General features: G+C 41.4%; 1 protein-coding gene across 1 annotated transcript in view; it reads left to right on the top strand.

Moving 5' to 3' along the window:
• The window catches only part of CDK6 (cyclin dependent kinase 6), a 186604-nt gene that overhangs the window by 67556 nt on the left and 100158 nt on the right, over positions 1 to 18890 (top strand). The window contains exon 4 of the mRNA XM_073677376.1: positions 12124 to 12291. Coding sequence (XP_073533477.1) covers positions 12124 to 12291 — 168 coding nt within the window. The remainder of the gene's footprint in view (positions 1 to 12123; positions 12292 to 18890) is intronic.

The following is an 18890-nucleotide window of genomic DNA, read 5'->3' as shown; positions in this document are numbered from 1 at the left end:
TCCTTTCCATGGTGAAGAAAAACGCATTCACAACATCTGTCCACATGAAGAACACTCTCCAGGAAGTCGGTGTCTCAGTATCTAAATCTACCATAAAGAGAAGACTTCATGAGCGCAAATACAGAGGGTTCATCACAAGGTGCAAACCATTAATCAGCCTTAAAAATAGAAAGGACACATTAGACTTTACCAAAAAATATCTAAGGAAGCCGCACAGTTCTGGAAAACAAAAACTAAGATCAACCTGTACCTGTCACGCACAGTGTAGGAAAGACAAAGTGCGACACAAAGGGATGAGGGGAAGAGAGTCCAGACACTAGGGAAAGGGGGAAGTGGAGACCTCCTAGGCTGATCTGCGATCACCCTGTCTCCCCCTACCGACCCTATATTTTTTCCTCACCAATCGCCGCACAGGAACCTATCCCTGTATTTGCTTAGCTCTTTGCACTGGATAGGGAAGGGGAGGGTGAGCGCTAGTCGATCCCCACTGACAACTAAAGACAGCAAGGGGAGATAGACACGGGGGAAGTAGCTTATCTTGAATCGACTTCAGGGAGATTGCACACACATCCTCTTAGCACCAAAGAGGACGTAAGAACTGCACTTGCTCCAAGCCTTCACAAGGGGTCATGTGAATATCACCAGCACCTCTGTGTAGCAACCAGGAAGTATTCAAACACCCAGGCCTGATTGTTAATTAGAGCAGGAGGGAGGTAGCCGCTGGGTCCTAGAGTGAGACAGCTAAGAAGACATCTGTAATGCCAAATGAAGGGTTCTCCTGCAACCAACTGCAGGGCGACTGTCTGACACACCCGTCACAGTACCAGAATGATGGGAAGAAGAAAGTATGGAGAAGGCTTGGCACGGCTTATGATCATCGGCATAGCACATCCTCTGTAAAACATGGTGGAGTCAGTGTACTGGCGCTGACATGCATGGCTTCCAATGGCACCGAGTCACTAGTGTTTATTGATAATGTGACTGAATACAGAAGCAGCCCGATGAACTCTGAAGTGTCCACTTCTTTGCAAAGGCAAAGAAGTGGAACATTCTGCATTGGCCGAGTCAGAATCCAGATTTCAACCCTATCGAGCAGCATGTTACAGAAGAGCCACAAACATGCAACAACTGAAGTCAGCTGCAGTAAAGGTCGACAAAGCATCACAAAGGAGGAAACCCAGCGTTTAGTGACGTCCATGGCTCCCAGACTTCAGCCAGTCATTGCCCATAAAGGATTCTCTACAAAGTGTTACAAATAAATATCTTATTTATAGTAAAGTTAATGTGTCCAATTACTTTTGAGCCCCTGAAATGAGGAGGATTTGTAGAAAAATGGTTGCAATTCCTAAACGTTTCACAGAATATTTTTGTTAAACCCCTTTAATTAAACCTGAAAGTCTCCACTTTAATTGCATCTGAGTTGTTTCATATTAAATAAAAATTAGTGGCCTGCAGAGCTGAAATCAGTCACTAGCCAAATATTTCTGGACCTAACTGTATGTGATATTGCTGCATCCATAAAAGTCAGATATATCAAAGTATAAAATTATTTAACCCATGTGGTAAACGTAAAAAAAAATAAAAAATTAAATGCCAGGATTGGAGTTTTTTGGCTCATTTGCCCATAAAATTACATAAAAAGCAATCAAAACATCGTATGTCCCCTTAAAAGGTACCAATAAAAACATCATCTCGCAACACAAAAGAGAAACAAGCCCTCACACAGCTCCATCGATGGAAAAATAAAAAAGTTATATAAAATGGTAAAAAGGGACCGATTTTTCTTTTTTTTCTCTTTATAGACTTCTGATTTTTTTTTTATTTCACCACTAAAATAAAAAGAAAATTATACAAGTTTGATATCAACTGGAGAATCGTATCGTAAGGTAATTTTTTAACACAGACATATTTTTCACCCCATTTGGAATTGTGTTTTTTCCTGTTTTTTTAGTATATTACATGGTAAAATGAACATTTTCATTCAAAGCTACAACTTCTGCAACCAAGCCTTTGTAGGGCTATATTGACGGAAAAATATAAAAGAAATGTCTCTTGAAGAAGGGAACAAAAAAACTATTGTTTTTTTCTCTTTTCTTTATTATTTATTCATTCTTTATATTTATAGTAACTATTTTTTTATTTCTCAATCCATATTTATTAGTTTTCGTATATATATATATATATATATATATATATATATATATATATATATATATATATATATATAATATTTTTTATTTACATTTTTTTCATATAGGGAAAAGATATATATAATTTTTGTACCATGTTAGCCAGTAGATAGGAAAATATTTAGATTTGAGACTCCTGAGGACTCTCAAATCTAAATATTTTCTTATTTTTTTCATATTTTTTTACTATTTATATATAAGCATATATTACAAAATGGAGATATAAATACATTCTTTCTCTCCTACCACTTTTGTGTTAATTTTTCTATTATTGCACTTGCACTTTCTTTATTTTCTCACATATCTGTCTATTTATTCATTCATTCATTCTCTTCACCGCCATATTCGGCCATTCATACCCATGCTTCCGGCAGGTGGAACGCTTTGCCACCTTTTCTTCCACGCTGGATACATGCTTTACCCATGGTTCTTATGTTTTCTTCTCGCGCATGCGCAATCATTTTCCCGGCGACCCCTGTATGATGTGCGGTGGACGCCGCACAAACGTGTTGGTGTTTACCGAATCATTTGTAAGTGCACTTACTATATATACCTGGCCTGACTGACATTTGACTGACCACCCCTGACAAAGTTACATTCGGTAGCGAAACGCTCCATATCGGGTATACCATTACTTGTATGTATGTCTCCTTGTAACTTTTCATTATATCCTATCAGGATGGTGTCTCTTTATAGTACAAAGTCATAGTCAGGGTCCATACTAAATATACATTGTCCTCCTGGCTTCCATCTTTACATGGTCATGGTTTTGCAGGATTAGTTGCATTTTATTCATGCAGCTATTCATTTTATCTATTGGCCATATTTTATATATTTTATGCTTTATTTTACACTTTGCACTTTACATTATCCATTGGGCACATTTGACATATTTTATACGTTATTTGACACTTTGCACTTAAAACTAATATTTATATGGTGATATTTGTCATTATTGGTTATTTTTCTTGCCCATTAATTTTCATGCTTGATCGGTGGTAATCCCATTATATTGTTACCTTTTGTATTCAGTATCTTGCATGATTCACCTTCAACACGTTGAGAATCTCTCCTGCTTCTATTTGATGTATTACCTGGGACTACTTTCATATTGATCATTATTTGTATACCTGATTGGCAAGGTATTTACTGTATTTTTCGGATTATAAGACGCACCCCCCCCCCCCCCCTTTCCCCCAAATTTTATTTCAATCTTATAATCTGAATGTAGCTTACAGGCTGCCGTGGAGCGGGGTCACAGGAGGCAGGGTTGCTCCCAAGATCTCAGTCTGCACATGCGCTGCCTCCGGCTGCCATTTTCCCAAAGCCCACCACAGGGAAATCAATGGGAAGGGGACTCTGCTCACCGCAGACATTTTATGAAAGCCCAGAGCCCACAGCCTCGCACCGCCAGGACACCACCTCCTCCCAGCACGGGGCCCGCAGCATCGCCCCACTCCTGCTGCCGCCAGCCTCCTGCAGCAGCAACCCTGCCTCCTGTGACCCCGCTCCACCGCAGCCGCCCTTCCCCCCCTTCGCTGTAAGACGCACCACATTTTATTTAAAAAATGTTTTTCTTGGTTTGCCTATTTTCCTCCCCAAAATTTGGGGTGTGTCTTATAGTCCGCAAAATACAGTATTTGTGTATATGTATAACAATATATTTGCATATTTTTCTCTTTTGGACTACTATATCTTTTCCCTGCCTGTTGTCACTTTGTTTATGTGTTTTTAATTGTTTTTATTTTGTTCAGCACTTATGTTTTTAATAAAGCCATTTTTTTTACCATCTTTCATGCTTGGGTGTGCACCATTTTTCTGTGCAGCTTCCTTTCCTACTTGACTCCTTCTTTTTGCACGGTAAGTTGTAGCGCCCCAGTCTCTACTTATCATATATTTTTTGTGGTACCCACTAATTTCTTCTTCCTGGAGGAAAAATCAAAACCGCAAAAAAACATATATTTGCCGTGAAGTGGTTAAGTTATATAAAACTCTGTGATTTTACCATAGATCCAGGGTTAGGGTACAGTTCACACATTTGCACATAGGAAATATCTGAGGTGCCCATTGGTGCCGTCCCACTAATGTCTCTCATTCTTTTGGTTACTGTTCTTATCAGCTGCCCGGTCCGGTCTTGTTTCCTGATAGCCGCGATTGCCTCTATTACAAGTTTTTAATGTCAGATTTCCGGAATTGGGATGGCAGCCAATTTTGTTCATTGAAGTATCGCTCGCTGCCCTCAGACTACCCCAGTAAACAATGTTTAGCATTGTATCGAGAGGGTGAAGATTTCATTACAACTCAATGAAAGACGATGTAGATGTAGATTCAAGGGGGGAGCGTATGATTCTTCTGTGTGTTCATCGGGTCAGGGCACGGCCGGGGACCTGAAGGGTACTGCGTATAAATATACAGATTCCCAGTACGCCCAATTAAAGGTCTAAGCCGTCTGCTTTCTGTGGGTATGGACTCCTGTTGTGAGATATTATTGACTAATATTATATAACGGGCATTAGACTCAACCACTGTGGGGTGGGTTCACCTACTTAGGAGCTAAGGATGAACAATAATGGAGGATTTAGGAAGCCCATTGTTGTTCGTGTTGTAATCATCAGAAGGGGCGTATATGATCAGTCGTCGCTCATTTACTAATTTTCACATGTTGTAATCATAAAGGAGGGGCTTATATGATCAGTTGTCGCTCGTTTACTAATGTTCACGTGTTGTAATCATAAAGAAGGTGTCCATACGATCAGTTATCGCTCGTTTACTAATGTTTCTGTATTGTAATCATCAGGAGGGGTACATATGATCGATCAACTCCCTTTCAATAATATCTACGTGTTGTAATCATCAGGAGGGGTTCTCACAATCAATTGTCGCTTGTTTACTAATGTCTACATATTGTAATCATCAGGAGGGGTTGATATAAGTTGTCACTCGATTACTAAATTCTACATGTAGTAATCATTGGGAGGGGTTCATATGATCGATCGTCCCTTGTTTACTAATGTCTACATGTAGTAATCATCAGGAGGGGTTCATCTGATCAATCAACACTCAATTACTAATGCCTGTGTGTTGTAATCATCAGGAGGGATTCTTATGATCGATCGTCGCTTTTACCACTGTCTACATGTTGTAGTTTTTAGGAGAGGATCATATGATCAGTCGCTGCTCAATTACTAATGTCTACTTGTAATCATCAGGAGAGGTTTATATGATCAGTTTCCTTTCATTTACTAATGTCTACGAGTTCATATGATTTATCGTTGCTCATTTACCAGTGTCACGTGTTGTAAGCATAAAGGAGGGGTTCATATGATCAGTCGTCGCTCTTTTACTATTGTTCACGAGTTGTAATCATAAAGGAGGGGTTCATATGATCAGTTGTTGCATAAAAGATGTGATCAGTAAAGAAACGAGCAAACGATCATCAGCCCATGTAAAAGGCCCCTTTAATTCTACAGTGGTAATTTCTATTAACATACTAAGCGACTCGGCACGTGTTATGACCCATAGATAAATCTACACAGCAGAATGTACCATAACTCCCAGCTAGTATATATAAACTACAGAGGGCAGTGAGTACATTACTAGCTCTACAACTTCTAGACTTTTTTCCCATCTCTTGGGGCACATTTTCCTTGGAATGCTTGTTTCCTGACAATTGTCCTGTTTAAATCAGCTCTTAATCACCCGATGAACAAGCAAGATGCTTGTTCGTCGGGTGAAATTATTTTTTTTATCATTCTCGGCAGCATCTACAGTGGCAGTTAAAAGACTGCTGACCGGTTACTTAGAAGCAAATCGGCGGTCACTTACAGTACAGACCAAAAGTTTGGACACACCTTCTCATTTAAAGATTTTTCTGTATTTTCATGACTTTGAAAATTGTACATTCACACTGAAGGCATCAAAACTATGAATTAACACATGTGGAATTATATACTTAACAAAAAAGTGTGAAACTACTGAAAATATGTCTTATATTCTAAGTTCTTCAAAGTAGCCACCTTTTGCTTTGATGACTGCTTTGCACACTCTTGGCATTCTCTTGATGAGCTTCAAGAGGTAGTCACCGGAAATGGTTTTCACTTCACAGGTGTGCCCTGTCAGGTTTAATAAGTGGGATTTTTTGCCTTATGAATGGGGTTGGGACCATCAGTTGTGTTGTGCAGAAGTCAGGTGGATACACAGCTGATAGTCCTACTGAATAGACTGTTAGCTGATTTTTTCTTGCCATAATACAAATTCTAAGTAAAGAAAAACGATTGACCATCATTACTTCAAGAAATGAAGGTCAGTCAGTGCGAAAAATTGGGCAAACTTTGAAAGTGTCCCCAAGTGCAGTTGCAAAAACCATCAAGTGCTACAAAGAAACTGGCTCACATGAGGACCGCCCCAGGAAAGGAAGACCAAGAGTCACCTCTGCTTCTGAGGATAAGTTTATCCCAGTCACCAGCCTCAGAAATCGCAGGTTAACAGCAGCTCTGATTAGAGACCAGGTCAATGCCACACAGAGCTCTAGCAGCAGACACATCTCTACGACAACTGTTAATAGGAGACTTTGTGCAGCAGGCCTTCATGGTAAAATAGCTGCTAGGAAACCACTGCTAAGGACAGGCAACAAGCAGAAGAGACTTGTTTGGGCTAAAGAACACGAGGAATGGGCATTAGACCAGTGGAAATCTGTGCTTTGGTCTGATGAGTCCAAATTTGAAATCTTTGGTTCCAACCACCGTGTCTTTGTGCGACGCAGAAAAGGTGAATGGATGGACTCTACATGCCTGGTTCACACCGAGAAGCATGGAGGAGGAGGTGTGATGGTGTGGGGGTGCTTTGCTGGTGACACTGTTGGGGATTTATTCAAAATTGAAGGCATACTGAACCAGCATGGCTACCACAGCATCTTGCAGCGGCATGCTATTCCATCCGGTTTGTGTTTAGTTGGACCATCATTTATTTTTCAACAGGACAATGACCCCAAACACACCTCCAGGCTGTGTAAGGGCTATTTGACCAAGAGGGAGAGTGATGAGGTGCTACGCCAGATGACCTGGCCTCCACAGTCACCAGACCTGAACCCAATTGAGATGGTTTGGGGTGAGCTGGACCACAGAGTGAAAGCAAAAGGGCCAACAAGTGCTAAGCATCTCTGGGAACTCCTTCAAGATTGTTTGAAGACCATTTCCGGTGACTACCTCTTGAAGCTCATCAAGAGAATGCCAAGAGTGTGCAAAGCAGTCATCAAAGCAAAAGGTGGCTACTTTGAAGAACCTAGAATATAAGACATATTTTCAGTTGTTTCACACTTTTTTGTTAAGTATATAATTCCACATGTGTTAATTCATAGTTTTGATGCCTTCAGTGTGAATGTACAATTTTCAAAGTCATGAAAATACAGAAAAATCTTTAAATGAGAAGGTGTGTCCAAATTTTTGGTCTGTACTGTACATGCACACAGAACAATTGGTAATGCAATCATTCTGCGCTCATGGAATATGATTTTTCTCGGCAGCATGTGACCTGTTTACACAGAACAGTATGCTGCCAAGAATGATGATTTGTAAACAAACTTTAATAGCATTTTATGTGACGAATGATTATTTTGCTAACTTAGACAAACCGATAATCGGGAAACGAGTGATCCTAAGAACACAGGCCAGTGTAAATCCTCTTAAGCAGGACATGTGCTGCTGAGAACAATGATCTTTTATGCACAGAACGATCGGTATTATAATTGTTCTGTGGGCATTGAAGTGAGCTTGGCTTGTCTAAATAGAAGCTGATTGGCCGTCATTTAATAGGCTAAGTAGCTTTGATGGCCATGGGTCGGCCAGTGTAAATGCCCCTTTAGTTTGATGGCATATGGGTCAAGCCTCCATGAATCAAAATTGATGGTCTATCCACGAGGAAGTGCTGGAAAGCATCTTAGGATAAGCTGCCTGAGATGACGCGCCAACATTTTCTTTATGGACTTGCGTGTTTATCGAGTAGGTTTTGATGGTATTGGGAGGGTCTGCAAAAACTACAAGAGGGTTAAAACAACTTTTCTTTGGAGCAGTTGCTAAACCTTTCCCTCTGTGACTGCGAGGCATTGTTTTATCTCTTTAATCAGCAACCAGCTGGCTTGTCAGTGAATAGCGCAGTGGGCCCCTGGCCACGTTTCATGTGAGGTCTTGGCTCGGTGGCCGAGCAGGCAGCCCGCATCCAGTGTCACAGCTATTCAAGGCTATTGGCACAGCAGTGTCCCCATTAATTTCTGCTTGTCACATGCTGTCATGCAAGTTACACCAGAGAGGAAATGACCGTTATAGAGAAAAAAAAAAAAGTCTCTCGGGGTCCTACAGACATTATCTCTGAGGTTAGACGAGTGGAGAGAATTCGCTTCCATCCAGTCACAGCTGCAGGAAAGGGGAGACGAAGAACCAAGCCCCATGCTGTAACGTACCTTTCCTGCCTGCCCGCAGCTTCGCTTATCAACATCTGCAACATTGAAGTTCCTCAAACTACCAGCGATATTCCATTTCCTGGAGTCGCGGTTCATTCATTGAAGCCTTGTGCTATGACCCAGCGAAGATCTGAAACGCGTTTGTCACCTTCTTATAGTATTTACAATGAATAGGTTATCGTAGGCCACATGTAACTGTGGACCTGGAGGAAAGGCGGGCAGTGAAGTCTGCTCCACCAGTTATGAATGGATGTCTTCCGTGATGGGGGAAGTCGGAGTAAGTTGGAGTAGAGAGCAACTCCAAAGGCTTCCCAGTCTGTCTGTGCATTACATGGACAGCCTTTTGGTTCCAATACGGACTGTGCATTACTTAATTTCTCCTGTGGAGGTGCTGCAGGGAAGTTTAACAATTGTTGCTAGTTCCTCCGCAGAGGAGGTGATTGCTGGGAGTTCCAGTAGAAGGACAAACTTCAGCTTTTATGGGGAAAATTGTTCATAGAGGACAACTCATTTAATGGGCTCTTCCATCTTAGTAAGCATCGATAGGATATGCCATCATATACTGATCTCTGAGGGTCTGACCTCTAGGACTTCAAAGTATCTTGACAATTAAGGGTCCATAGCAGTGTCCCCTTTAATAGTTTTTCTTCTTTGGAGGGGCATTCATGGCCGCTTTTCTGTGTAGGTATTACATCTCACCTGCTAAGATGGATCATCAAAGCAGTTGAATCAGATGAGCATTTGTCACACAGCACGGACAGGTGACGTCAGTGCAGTAGGCAGATCCAGATGGAACAATGGAAGACGTTGTGGCAGAGCGGCAACAGGAGAAGCAACTGGGAATCATAGGATCCGATGAAGCAGAGTTGAGGAAACAGGATGCCATGTAAAACTCGTTTTTATACAGCATTTAGGCAGAAGATGAATAAAGGGGTTTTCTACTTTCAAAAGTCCCATTATACTAGAAATACCACCAGATAAGGCGATCATAAGGTGATCAACTGAACTGCAAGTGTTCATTTCTCCTTTTGGGGCACAGCAGGAAAATTGAAATATAAAGCGGTGTGTATTAAAATGTTCGGAGTGTACATGTAATGCACAGATAGCTGGAGGGATGTGTTTTGTTTTTTTTTAGACATTTTTTGCTCTGGCGAATTAATGAAGGTCTTTTAGTCACATAATCCCAAAATTATTTTGTGGAGGATACATCATTTTGCCGACCGTAGGTCTATATTTCTATTGGAACATATTTGAAAATTAATTTTTTTTGGAATTTGTAGGGAATAGAAAACCTTCTCCAATTGGTGAAGACCTGAGTTATCCAAGACCAACCACTCACTAAAAAACAGTGTAGCGTCTTGGCGCCTCAAGTCATTTTTAAGATTTTGTTCTGGTCTTTATAATTGCAAGAACTTAAACTGGTGCTAAGTTGTCTTCTTGGGGGTCTGTAGGGACCCTATGGGCCCTCTCAACGGCAACTAGAGGAGTCAGATTGTCTAGCCCAAACATCTCTGCTAGCCAAAGATTTGCCCCCTTGGTCTTTTCAAAGACCGCCAATAAACTGATGTTATTTTGGCATAGCCAATTTTTCGAGGTCATCAACTTTTGCCAATAAATCTGTGGCTTTTTGTGTGTTGGTTGCACCTCTGTCCTCAATGGCAACAAGGCCTTTTCTAGTCTCTAACACAGCCTTCTACCCCTCTGGTTCTCTCTGCCACCTTCTGCAGATCGTGTCTTAACACCTCCCATTTGATGGGAGATATTACATTGACTCACTGCCAGGTAAACATCCGCCGGTATTGGTTCGGCCTCTGCTGCGACATGCGTCAACTGTTTTGCTTTGGATCTGAGAGCTCGCTCATTCATCCTCTTCTTCCTCCTCTTTTTTTTGTGTCTCTGCTCCATACCATAAATCGAGACACACCAGGAGATGTTGTCGGAGTACTCATTAATAGTGGCAGAGATTGTCCTGAGGACCAAGAAGATTTATGAGCTTATTTCTTCACCCTCACGACTAAATTTATGAGATTTTTTCAGCCGTGCCGCTGCTTCTAGTCCTAGTGTCTGTCTTTTGGTGTCTCTGTGCCATATTGGGCCTCCACCTCTGACTCTCCGGTGACCTGTTTGATGTTGTTAGATTACGTTACACCTGCATCTCCAAGCTCAAGAGATATTTCCCCATTTAGACCATCAGCTGCACGAAAACGTCCAGGTGTAGAAGAGAGGACTTCGCTGTCAGACATAACCAGACCACAGAGAAGGCAGAGATGGTTTATTACCATCTACGCCTTCCTGATAGCTGTATACCCATTTCTAAACAAGTTCTCTGTTGTCAGACACAACTGACAGTGCTTCCTCTTCTGGACTCAGCGATCATATGATCAACGGGTTTTGGAAGGGAGCAGGAGCTGCTTGATCCTAACAGACCCAAATCAGCTCCACAGTGGATGCAGGAAGCTGAATTTACCCTGTAACTAAGGCTAGTATACTAGCCCCATTTACAGGGGAAATCAGCAATAATGAAAATGCATTTAAATGGTAAAATGCTTCCCAAAGGGCCTTAAGAAGGGCACCATGCGTGAAAAAATGTATTGAATAAAATAAATAGAAAAGCAGAAAAAAGAGCTACCACTAATTCCAATTGCTGTTTATAGCCACGACCAATGAGAAAAAAATAAATAAAACGTGGCCAATATAGAAAAAGAATTGTAATGCAAAGGGGAACACAATTTAAAATGTACTTTAGTGGTCTTTTGTGGACCTAAAATAAGTTAAAAATAGACACAAATTGACTATTCTTTCCTCCTGATATTGACTAAAAAAAACATAAAAATAAAACATAAAAACGATAAAGAAATTAAGTCTCACGAATGACAAAAAAAATGACAAAAATTATTTCAATATCTGAACAAGAAACATTTTACAGATCTTAAAACCACATGTATGAAAAAGAATAAAAAAAGCAAAAACGAATATGTACCTGGTCAACAGAATTCCAGCTTTTCTGCACCAAAAATCTTATTAAAAAACGCTTCAAATCTGCACCATAAAAGCATAAAAAATGGAAAAATGCAGCAAAAAATGCAATAATCGGAGCAGGTTGCTGTTACATTTTTTTTTGTAAAGCAGTGGGAATATGACCATTAGGGTTTTACTTTTGTTACTGAAAAATAAAGTTAGGAAAAAATGAAGGCTGTGTTCACATGATGCGTGTTATTTTTTGCTACATTTTTCAAAAATGTGGTACAATTGCTTCTTTGCAAAAATGTATTATGTGAACACGGCCTTAAATATCTTGTCAATATTCTGCGTGCAAGAAGACATTTCACTGTAGGTGGTCAATAGGTAACCAAGTAGGATCCAGGGCCAGTTTCCTGGCACGTTGCCCCGGTCCTGCCTCTTCCGTGGCATTGGGTACACTTTTCGAGCAATTTAGAGCTGAGATGTAGTCTCATCTTTTTATTTCACTGTTTTTCTCAGGACATGATGCATCAGCTTCTTCAAGGATTGGACTTTCTCCATACGCACAGAGTCGTACATCGAGACCTGAAACCTCAGAACATCCTGGTCACCAGCAATGGACAGATAAAGCTGGCGGACTTTGGCCTGGCCAGGATCTACAGTTTTCAGATGGCCCTTACGTCGGTGGTATGTTTTACATTTGCGTTATTACATTTATGTTTGTGTGTATTTTATACCTATAAGTCACCTTATGTTGTCACCGCTCCTACCAGGTCCAGATTTGCTATATTCTGCTTATAATATGGATGAAGTTGGAAATATTCAGCTTCTTAAATGCTGTAATTTTTATGAAAGGTTTCATGTTGTCGGCTCCACACATCCAAGTTTGACAGCTCATGGACGAACCGCTATTCCCAGACCGGCCGCAGGTCTCCTGACCGAACCAAATAAGCTGTTGGGTCCGGGTCAGACCATGAAATAAGGACGCGTCACATGAGAAATGTACTGTATTCTGTTGGTGAATGTTGTGTGTATAGGACCAAAGTCAATGATAAGAATATTACAAATCATCAGGCTGAGGACATTTATAGTAGAGTCGTAATATTCCTTATAATACACCTAAGCTACTACAGAACCTCTTTTTGAAGAATAATGGAAACATTCCTGCTCACAAAAAAATATCTGCAGCATTTGAGGTGTATTATGAGGTTCTGCAGCAGCTGAGGTGTATTATGAGGTTCTGCAGCAGCTGAGGTGTATTATGAGGTTCTGCAGCAGCTGAGGTGTATTATGAGATTCTGCAGCAGCTGAGGTGTATTATGAGGTTCTGCAGCAGCTGAGGTGTATTATGAGGTTCTGCAGCAGCTGAGGTGTATTATGAGGTTCTGCAGCAGCTGAGGTGTATTATGAGGTTCTGTGGCAGCTGAGGTGTATTAAGAGGTTCTGTGGCAGCTGAGGTGTATTATGAGGTTCTGCGGCAGCTGAGGTGTATTATGAGGTTCTGCGGCAGCTGAGGTGTATTATGAGGTTCTGCGGCAGCTGAGGTGTATTATGAGGTTCTGCAGCAGGTGAGGTCTATTATGAGGTTGTGCAGCAGCTGAGGTGTATTATGAGGTTCTGCAGCAGCTGAGGTGTATTATGAGGTTCTGCAGCAGCTGAGGTGTATTATGAGGTTCTGCAGCAGATGAGGTTTATTATGAGGTTCTGCAGCAGCTGAGGTGTATTATGAGGTTCTGTGGCAGCTGAGGTGTATTATGAGGTTCTGTGGCAGCTGAGGTGTATTATGAGGTTCTGCGGCAGCTGAGGTGTATTATGAGGTTCTGCAGCAGCTGAGGTGTATTATGAGGTTCTGCGGCAGCTGAGGTGTATTATGAGGTTCTGCGGCAGCTGAGGTGTATTATGAGGTTGTGCAGCAGCTGAGGTGTATTAAGCGGTTCTGCAGCAGCTGAGGTGTATTATGAGGTTCTGCAGCAGCTGAGGTGTATTATGAGGTTCTGCAGCAGCTGAGGTGTATTATGAGGTTCTGCGGCAGCTGAGGTGTATTATGAGGTTCTGTGGCAGCTGAGATGCATTATGAGGTTCTGCGGCAGCTGAGGTGTATTATGAGGTTCTGCAGCAGCTGAGGGTGTATTATGAGGTTCTGCAGCATCTGAGGTGTGTATTATGAGGTTCTGCAGCAGCTGAGGGTGTATTATGAGCTCCTATAGATGCCCAATTGATAGTATAGTATTAGTATCCAAGAGAGATCTTTTATAAAATGTAAAAAAAATAATGTAATAATTCCCCCTCTTCCAAATATGAGTAAAATACATTTTCTTGTGCAAACATTACATCAGGTCACTCAACATGTAAATGAGTGTGTGTACAAAAAACAAAGATGCACACATGCCGAGAATCACATTTTTTTCTATTTAGAATTTTTTTTTTCTATATAGATGGCACATGAAATATGTACGGTAACCCCAAACAGCTGCGAAAGATCATACAAGTTTTACCCCATAAAAACAAGGCCTCGTACACCCATGTCAGTAAAAATAAATAAATAAGTAAAAATTTCTAATTGCTGAAATGCAAAAGCAAAAAAAATAAATAAATTAATAACCTGGCAATTCTTTTATTTATGGGTTAACATTCTTGCTTGTTTTAGGGTAGAAACCAGAACTTCGTCCTATTAATACAATTTCTCTGTAGCTGAGAATATAATGATCATTCCCATAGTGGATAGTGGTCGCCTCTCAGTCGGGTAATAAACGCCATCAGAAATAAGACTCACCATTTCTAGAATGAGTAACCTGGAAATTACCAAGTCGGGCAGAGATGTATCATGTCCTGCAGAAGACGTGCCGTAACTCCTGGACTACAGAGATGACTTCTCCGCAGTACTGAAAACCTGAGAAATTGAAAAATGTAAAAAAAAAATGCAAAGAAAGTACGGTATAAATCACTTTTCTATTTCCCATTCTGGAAAAAAAAAAAAAAAACATATTTGGTATCGCCGATTCCGTAAAAGTCTGACCCATCAAATTCTAATATAATTTAATTCATACGGTAATTGTTGTAAACAACTCATAATGTCAGTTTCCTATTTTTTTTTTTTTTTTGTCGCACCTCTCCCAAAACATGAAATAAAAAGAAAATCAGTCATATAAACCTCGAAAAAAAGCCCTGATTCAGCTCCATCGGTGGAAAAATCAAAAAGTTTTTTTTTTTTTTTTTTTACAACATATTTTTGCTTAGTTTTTCAAATATTATACAGGGAATGAAGAAATAATGGAATGACATTTCAGACATTAAACCAATGACCAATTGAGATCCTTTTCTATATTGATTTTGTTATCCTCTGTAAACCAGTACCAAACATTTGAGTTCTTTTGGGCGTCATAAAGGCCTTTTAGAGTATTGTTACACTTTCGATTTACCCGCGCCTCCTTGTAGATCCTCCAGGGCATACCTTCAGTGCGTTCGAAGGGAAAAAACAAGTGTTTCGTTTCCATTGCATAGCAAAGTTTCTCCACTTATCAAAGGGATAACGTTTCTCCTTGTGACAAGCCAAGCCTAGCATGTCAGAGTGAGGAGACTTATAAGCCATGCATGCTCCAATTTCTTTGTCAGTTTATCTTTGTTGCGTTCTGATTCCACATGTTCTATATTGAGTCAACACTTTAACTGATCTAAGATTAGACGTCTCGAAGATGTTGATGGCGATAGCCAGTGTTTCTGAATACATTCTTTTGATGTCATGAGAATGGAGTGGACAAGTACTGGAAGACGATCTGTTGAGGCGCTCTTATCTAATCCCTCCCCCACGTAGCCAGCATATAATTCAGTTGCAATTTCATATGCTAAAGGTTCTCTATAATTGATTGGACAGTCTTCCAAAATTTTTGAAGCATAATCCGTTGCCACAATCCATAAAACATGTCTGTTTTATAGGCCTTACATTTAGGGCAATGTGAATGTTTGTTTTGGTGTAATTTGGCAATAAACGCCAGATTAAAGCCATACGTAGCTCTATGCATTATACGATACTGTGTGTCTCCCTCCAGTTTTCATTGATTATGTATCTTGTAACAGTTTTCCACCCTGCCAATATCTCCCCCCCTCCACCACCGCCTGAGGATCTCCTAGTTGTTTAGCCCAGGCCCCATACACCGAATCAGAACACAGACGTACTAGAGTCCCTCTGATTTTTCTATATATTGTGGAATGTTTACAGCATTTATGTCCAATGTGATAATATTATCTAGTTCATTATGACCTATCTCTCCAGTGACATTTTGTAAAGATCGTTTGAAAGGAAGATAGCCCATACCTGTCTACAAGATCTGCACATGTCAGCCATCTTTTATCTATATAACAAATATATGTCACTACTCACGGACAAGCTGTGAGGCTGGGTAGTCAAGAGGTCCGAGGTCAAATTCCAGGAGAGTATGTCATAGACAAAGGGATGAGACAAAGGCTTAGTCAGGAAACGGCCCAAGGTCAGAATTGCAAGAAGGTAGCAAATCACGACAAAGGGGCTAGGCAAATGGATGGTCAAGGCAAATCCAAGGTCAGGCAGCAAAGATCAGAATACAAGACTAGGAGCACAGAACACACACACCTCATGAGCAAAACTACAAATGGCAGCAATCAAAGACAAAGAGCTGGCTAAATAGTCATGTAAGTACTCTGAACAGGAGACACGAGGAAGCCCGGCACACCATGGTCCTGATTGGATGGCTGAGCTGTCACCATACTGACGGCTCAGCACGCCCCTGTCCTACATTGGACAGCAGAACTGTCATTCACTACGTTCAGACACACTGATAGAGAACTACTATGTTGTCATGATTCCTCCTAACTTATCCCCTTTTTTTGCCATTCTTTAAAGAGCTTATTTTCAAAGCCCTGTGGGAAATCTGGGTGCGTCCATAGCCCCAAATATTTTGAAATTTGCAAGGATAGGTCATATTTCCTTCAGGCGGCCTTCCATACCATTGCAGTGTCTCTACATACTAGGGAAGATTTAATTGTGTGTGGTATGTAGGAAAGGGATGTGTGAAGAATGGAGCCTGGATCTCATGGGTGACAAAATTCTGCTTCCAGGCCTTATTCTGGTTGCAACAAAACAATCGCCACTCACTCTATTACAGTATATGTCTTATTAGGCTTGCCAGGTTGTAGCATCTGATGTTGGGTACATTTCTTCCTCCTCGTAGCGTAATTTTCTTGATATTAATTAATTCATTGACAATTTCTTTCCCACCTTTATTCTTGTAAATACAGTTATTGAGTCTAGGTATCTGGATAGTGGTTCTAAGGCTAAATTGTAAAGGAGCGGGGAGAGTGGACCATCCCTGCCTGGTGCCTTTTAAGAGTAGAAAGGGACTTGAAAGAAAATCTGGTGTGTAGACCCTCACGTGTGGATTATAATATATTGAATGAATCAACTCTCTAAAGACCCCTTTCAGACACACTGAATCTAATACCATCTCGAGACACGTCCAATTAACATTATCAAATGCTTTTTCTGTGTCACCATAGCTGTCATTTCCCCTGTTTTAATTACCTTTCCCCTTATAACGTCCATTACCAGTGTTATGTTCTGCTACCAAAGCTAAGGAAAGAGAGGAGATCTGTCCCTACTATAGGACTCAGCTGAATCCCTACGATGTAACAGGGAACCTGATCCTGCGATCAGACCTGCTAAAGTCCTAATCTAGTCTGTACGGAGACCTATAGATGTGGGGAGGGAATCCCTACAAGTACTAAGGACTGGGAGGAATATGGGACACCTCCTAACAGAAATAGTAGCAGACAGACGAACAAACAAAATAGATAGAACATAGAGGTCCGTAGACCAAGCAAACTAACAGAGCTAGATACAGAGCACAGGCTAGCTAGAAAGTAGATATACAATGAAGTCCAGCAAAGCCAGAAGGGCGGAGCAGGATTAAATAGGCCAACAAGGTCATGTGACCAGCAAAGGAAAAAAAACCTAACAGCAAGGTTCTAACAGTACCCCCCTTTCTAAGAGGATCCTCCGGATCCCCTAGGACCAGGCTTATCAGGAAATCTCCTGTGAAACGCTCTGATAAGTCTGGACGCGGAAACATCATCTGACCTCACCCAAGAGTTATCCTCGGGTCCGAAACCTTTCCAGGCCACAAGATACTGCAAACTACCTCTATACCGTCTAGAGTCAAGGATGCGAGAAATTTCATATTCCCCGTCCTCCACCACCGGAGGAACAGAGGCAGAGGCGTCACCATCCGACACAACAGCTTTTTTTAACAGAGAGACATGAAAGACCGGATTAATTCTCCAGGAGGTAGGAACCTCCAACCTAACAGCAGATTGGTTGACAACCTGAAGCACCTTAAAGGGCCCTACAAACTTGGGACCCAATTTCTTAGAAGGAATCCTCAACCGCAGATTCCTAGAGGACAACCAAACCATGTCACCAACAGCGAACAAAACCTCCTGTCGTTTCCTATCAAAGTAGTCTTTAGATTTTCTGTTGGCCTCCTGAAGATTACCACGCACATCCGTCCAAACTCTTTCCAAATCACCGGAAAAATTCTCCTCCTCAGGCACGGCAGATCCCAACTTGGAGAACGACCCAAACGACGGATGTCTCCCAGAACAACAAAAAAAAGGCGAACAACCAGCAGAAGAAGATGTATGATTGTTCAGAGCAAATTCGGCAAGTGGCAGAAACTCAGACCACCCCTCTTGATTGTCTGCCACAAAACAACGCAAGAACTGCTCAACATCCTGGTTTTTCCTTTCTGTCTGGCCATTAGATTCAGGATGATATCCGGACGAAAACGACCAATGAATTCCCAACCTGTCACAAAAGGCACGCCAAAAACGAGCCACGAACTGAGGACCCCTATCAGAAACAATGTCAGTAGGAACGCCATGAAGTCTGACAATTTCCTTGACAAAGGCCTTAGCGAGAGTTTTAGCGCAGGGCAGTTTGACGAAGGGAACCAAGTGACACATCTTGCTAAAACGGTCCACGACCACCCAGATGACAGTAAAACCCTCAGAGGGGGGAAGGTCAGTTATAAAGTCCATAGCCAAATGTGTCCAAGGAGCACTGGGGACCTCCAAAGGACAAAGTAACCCCGCAGCAGGAGTATGTGAGGACTTAGATCTAGCACATATAGTACATTGGCGCACCCACTTAATGACTTCCTTCTGCCATCCAGGCCACCAAAAACTGCGACCCACCAGTCTCTTGGTCTCAGAGATTCCGGGATGACCTGCCAACCGAGATTCGTGACACTCAACAA

The sequence above is a fragment of the Phyllobates terribilis genome, unplaced genomic scaffold (assembly GCF_046119375.1).
Source record: "Phyllobates terribilis strain yellow unplaced genomic scaffold, ASM4611937v1 Scaffold_4__5_contigs__length_816908805, whole genome shotgun sequence".
NCBI classification, from domain to species: domain Eukaryota; kingdom Metazoa; phylum Chordata; class Amphibia; order Anura; family Dendrobatidae; genus Phyllobates; species Phyllobates terribilis.
This window is presented reverse-complemented; position numbering and strand designations above follow the sequence as displayed.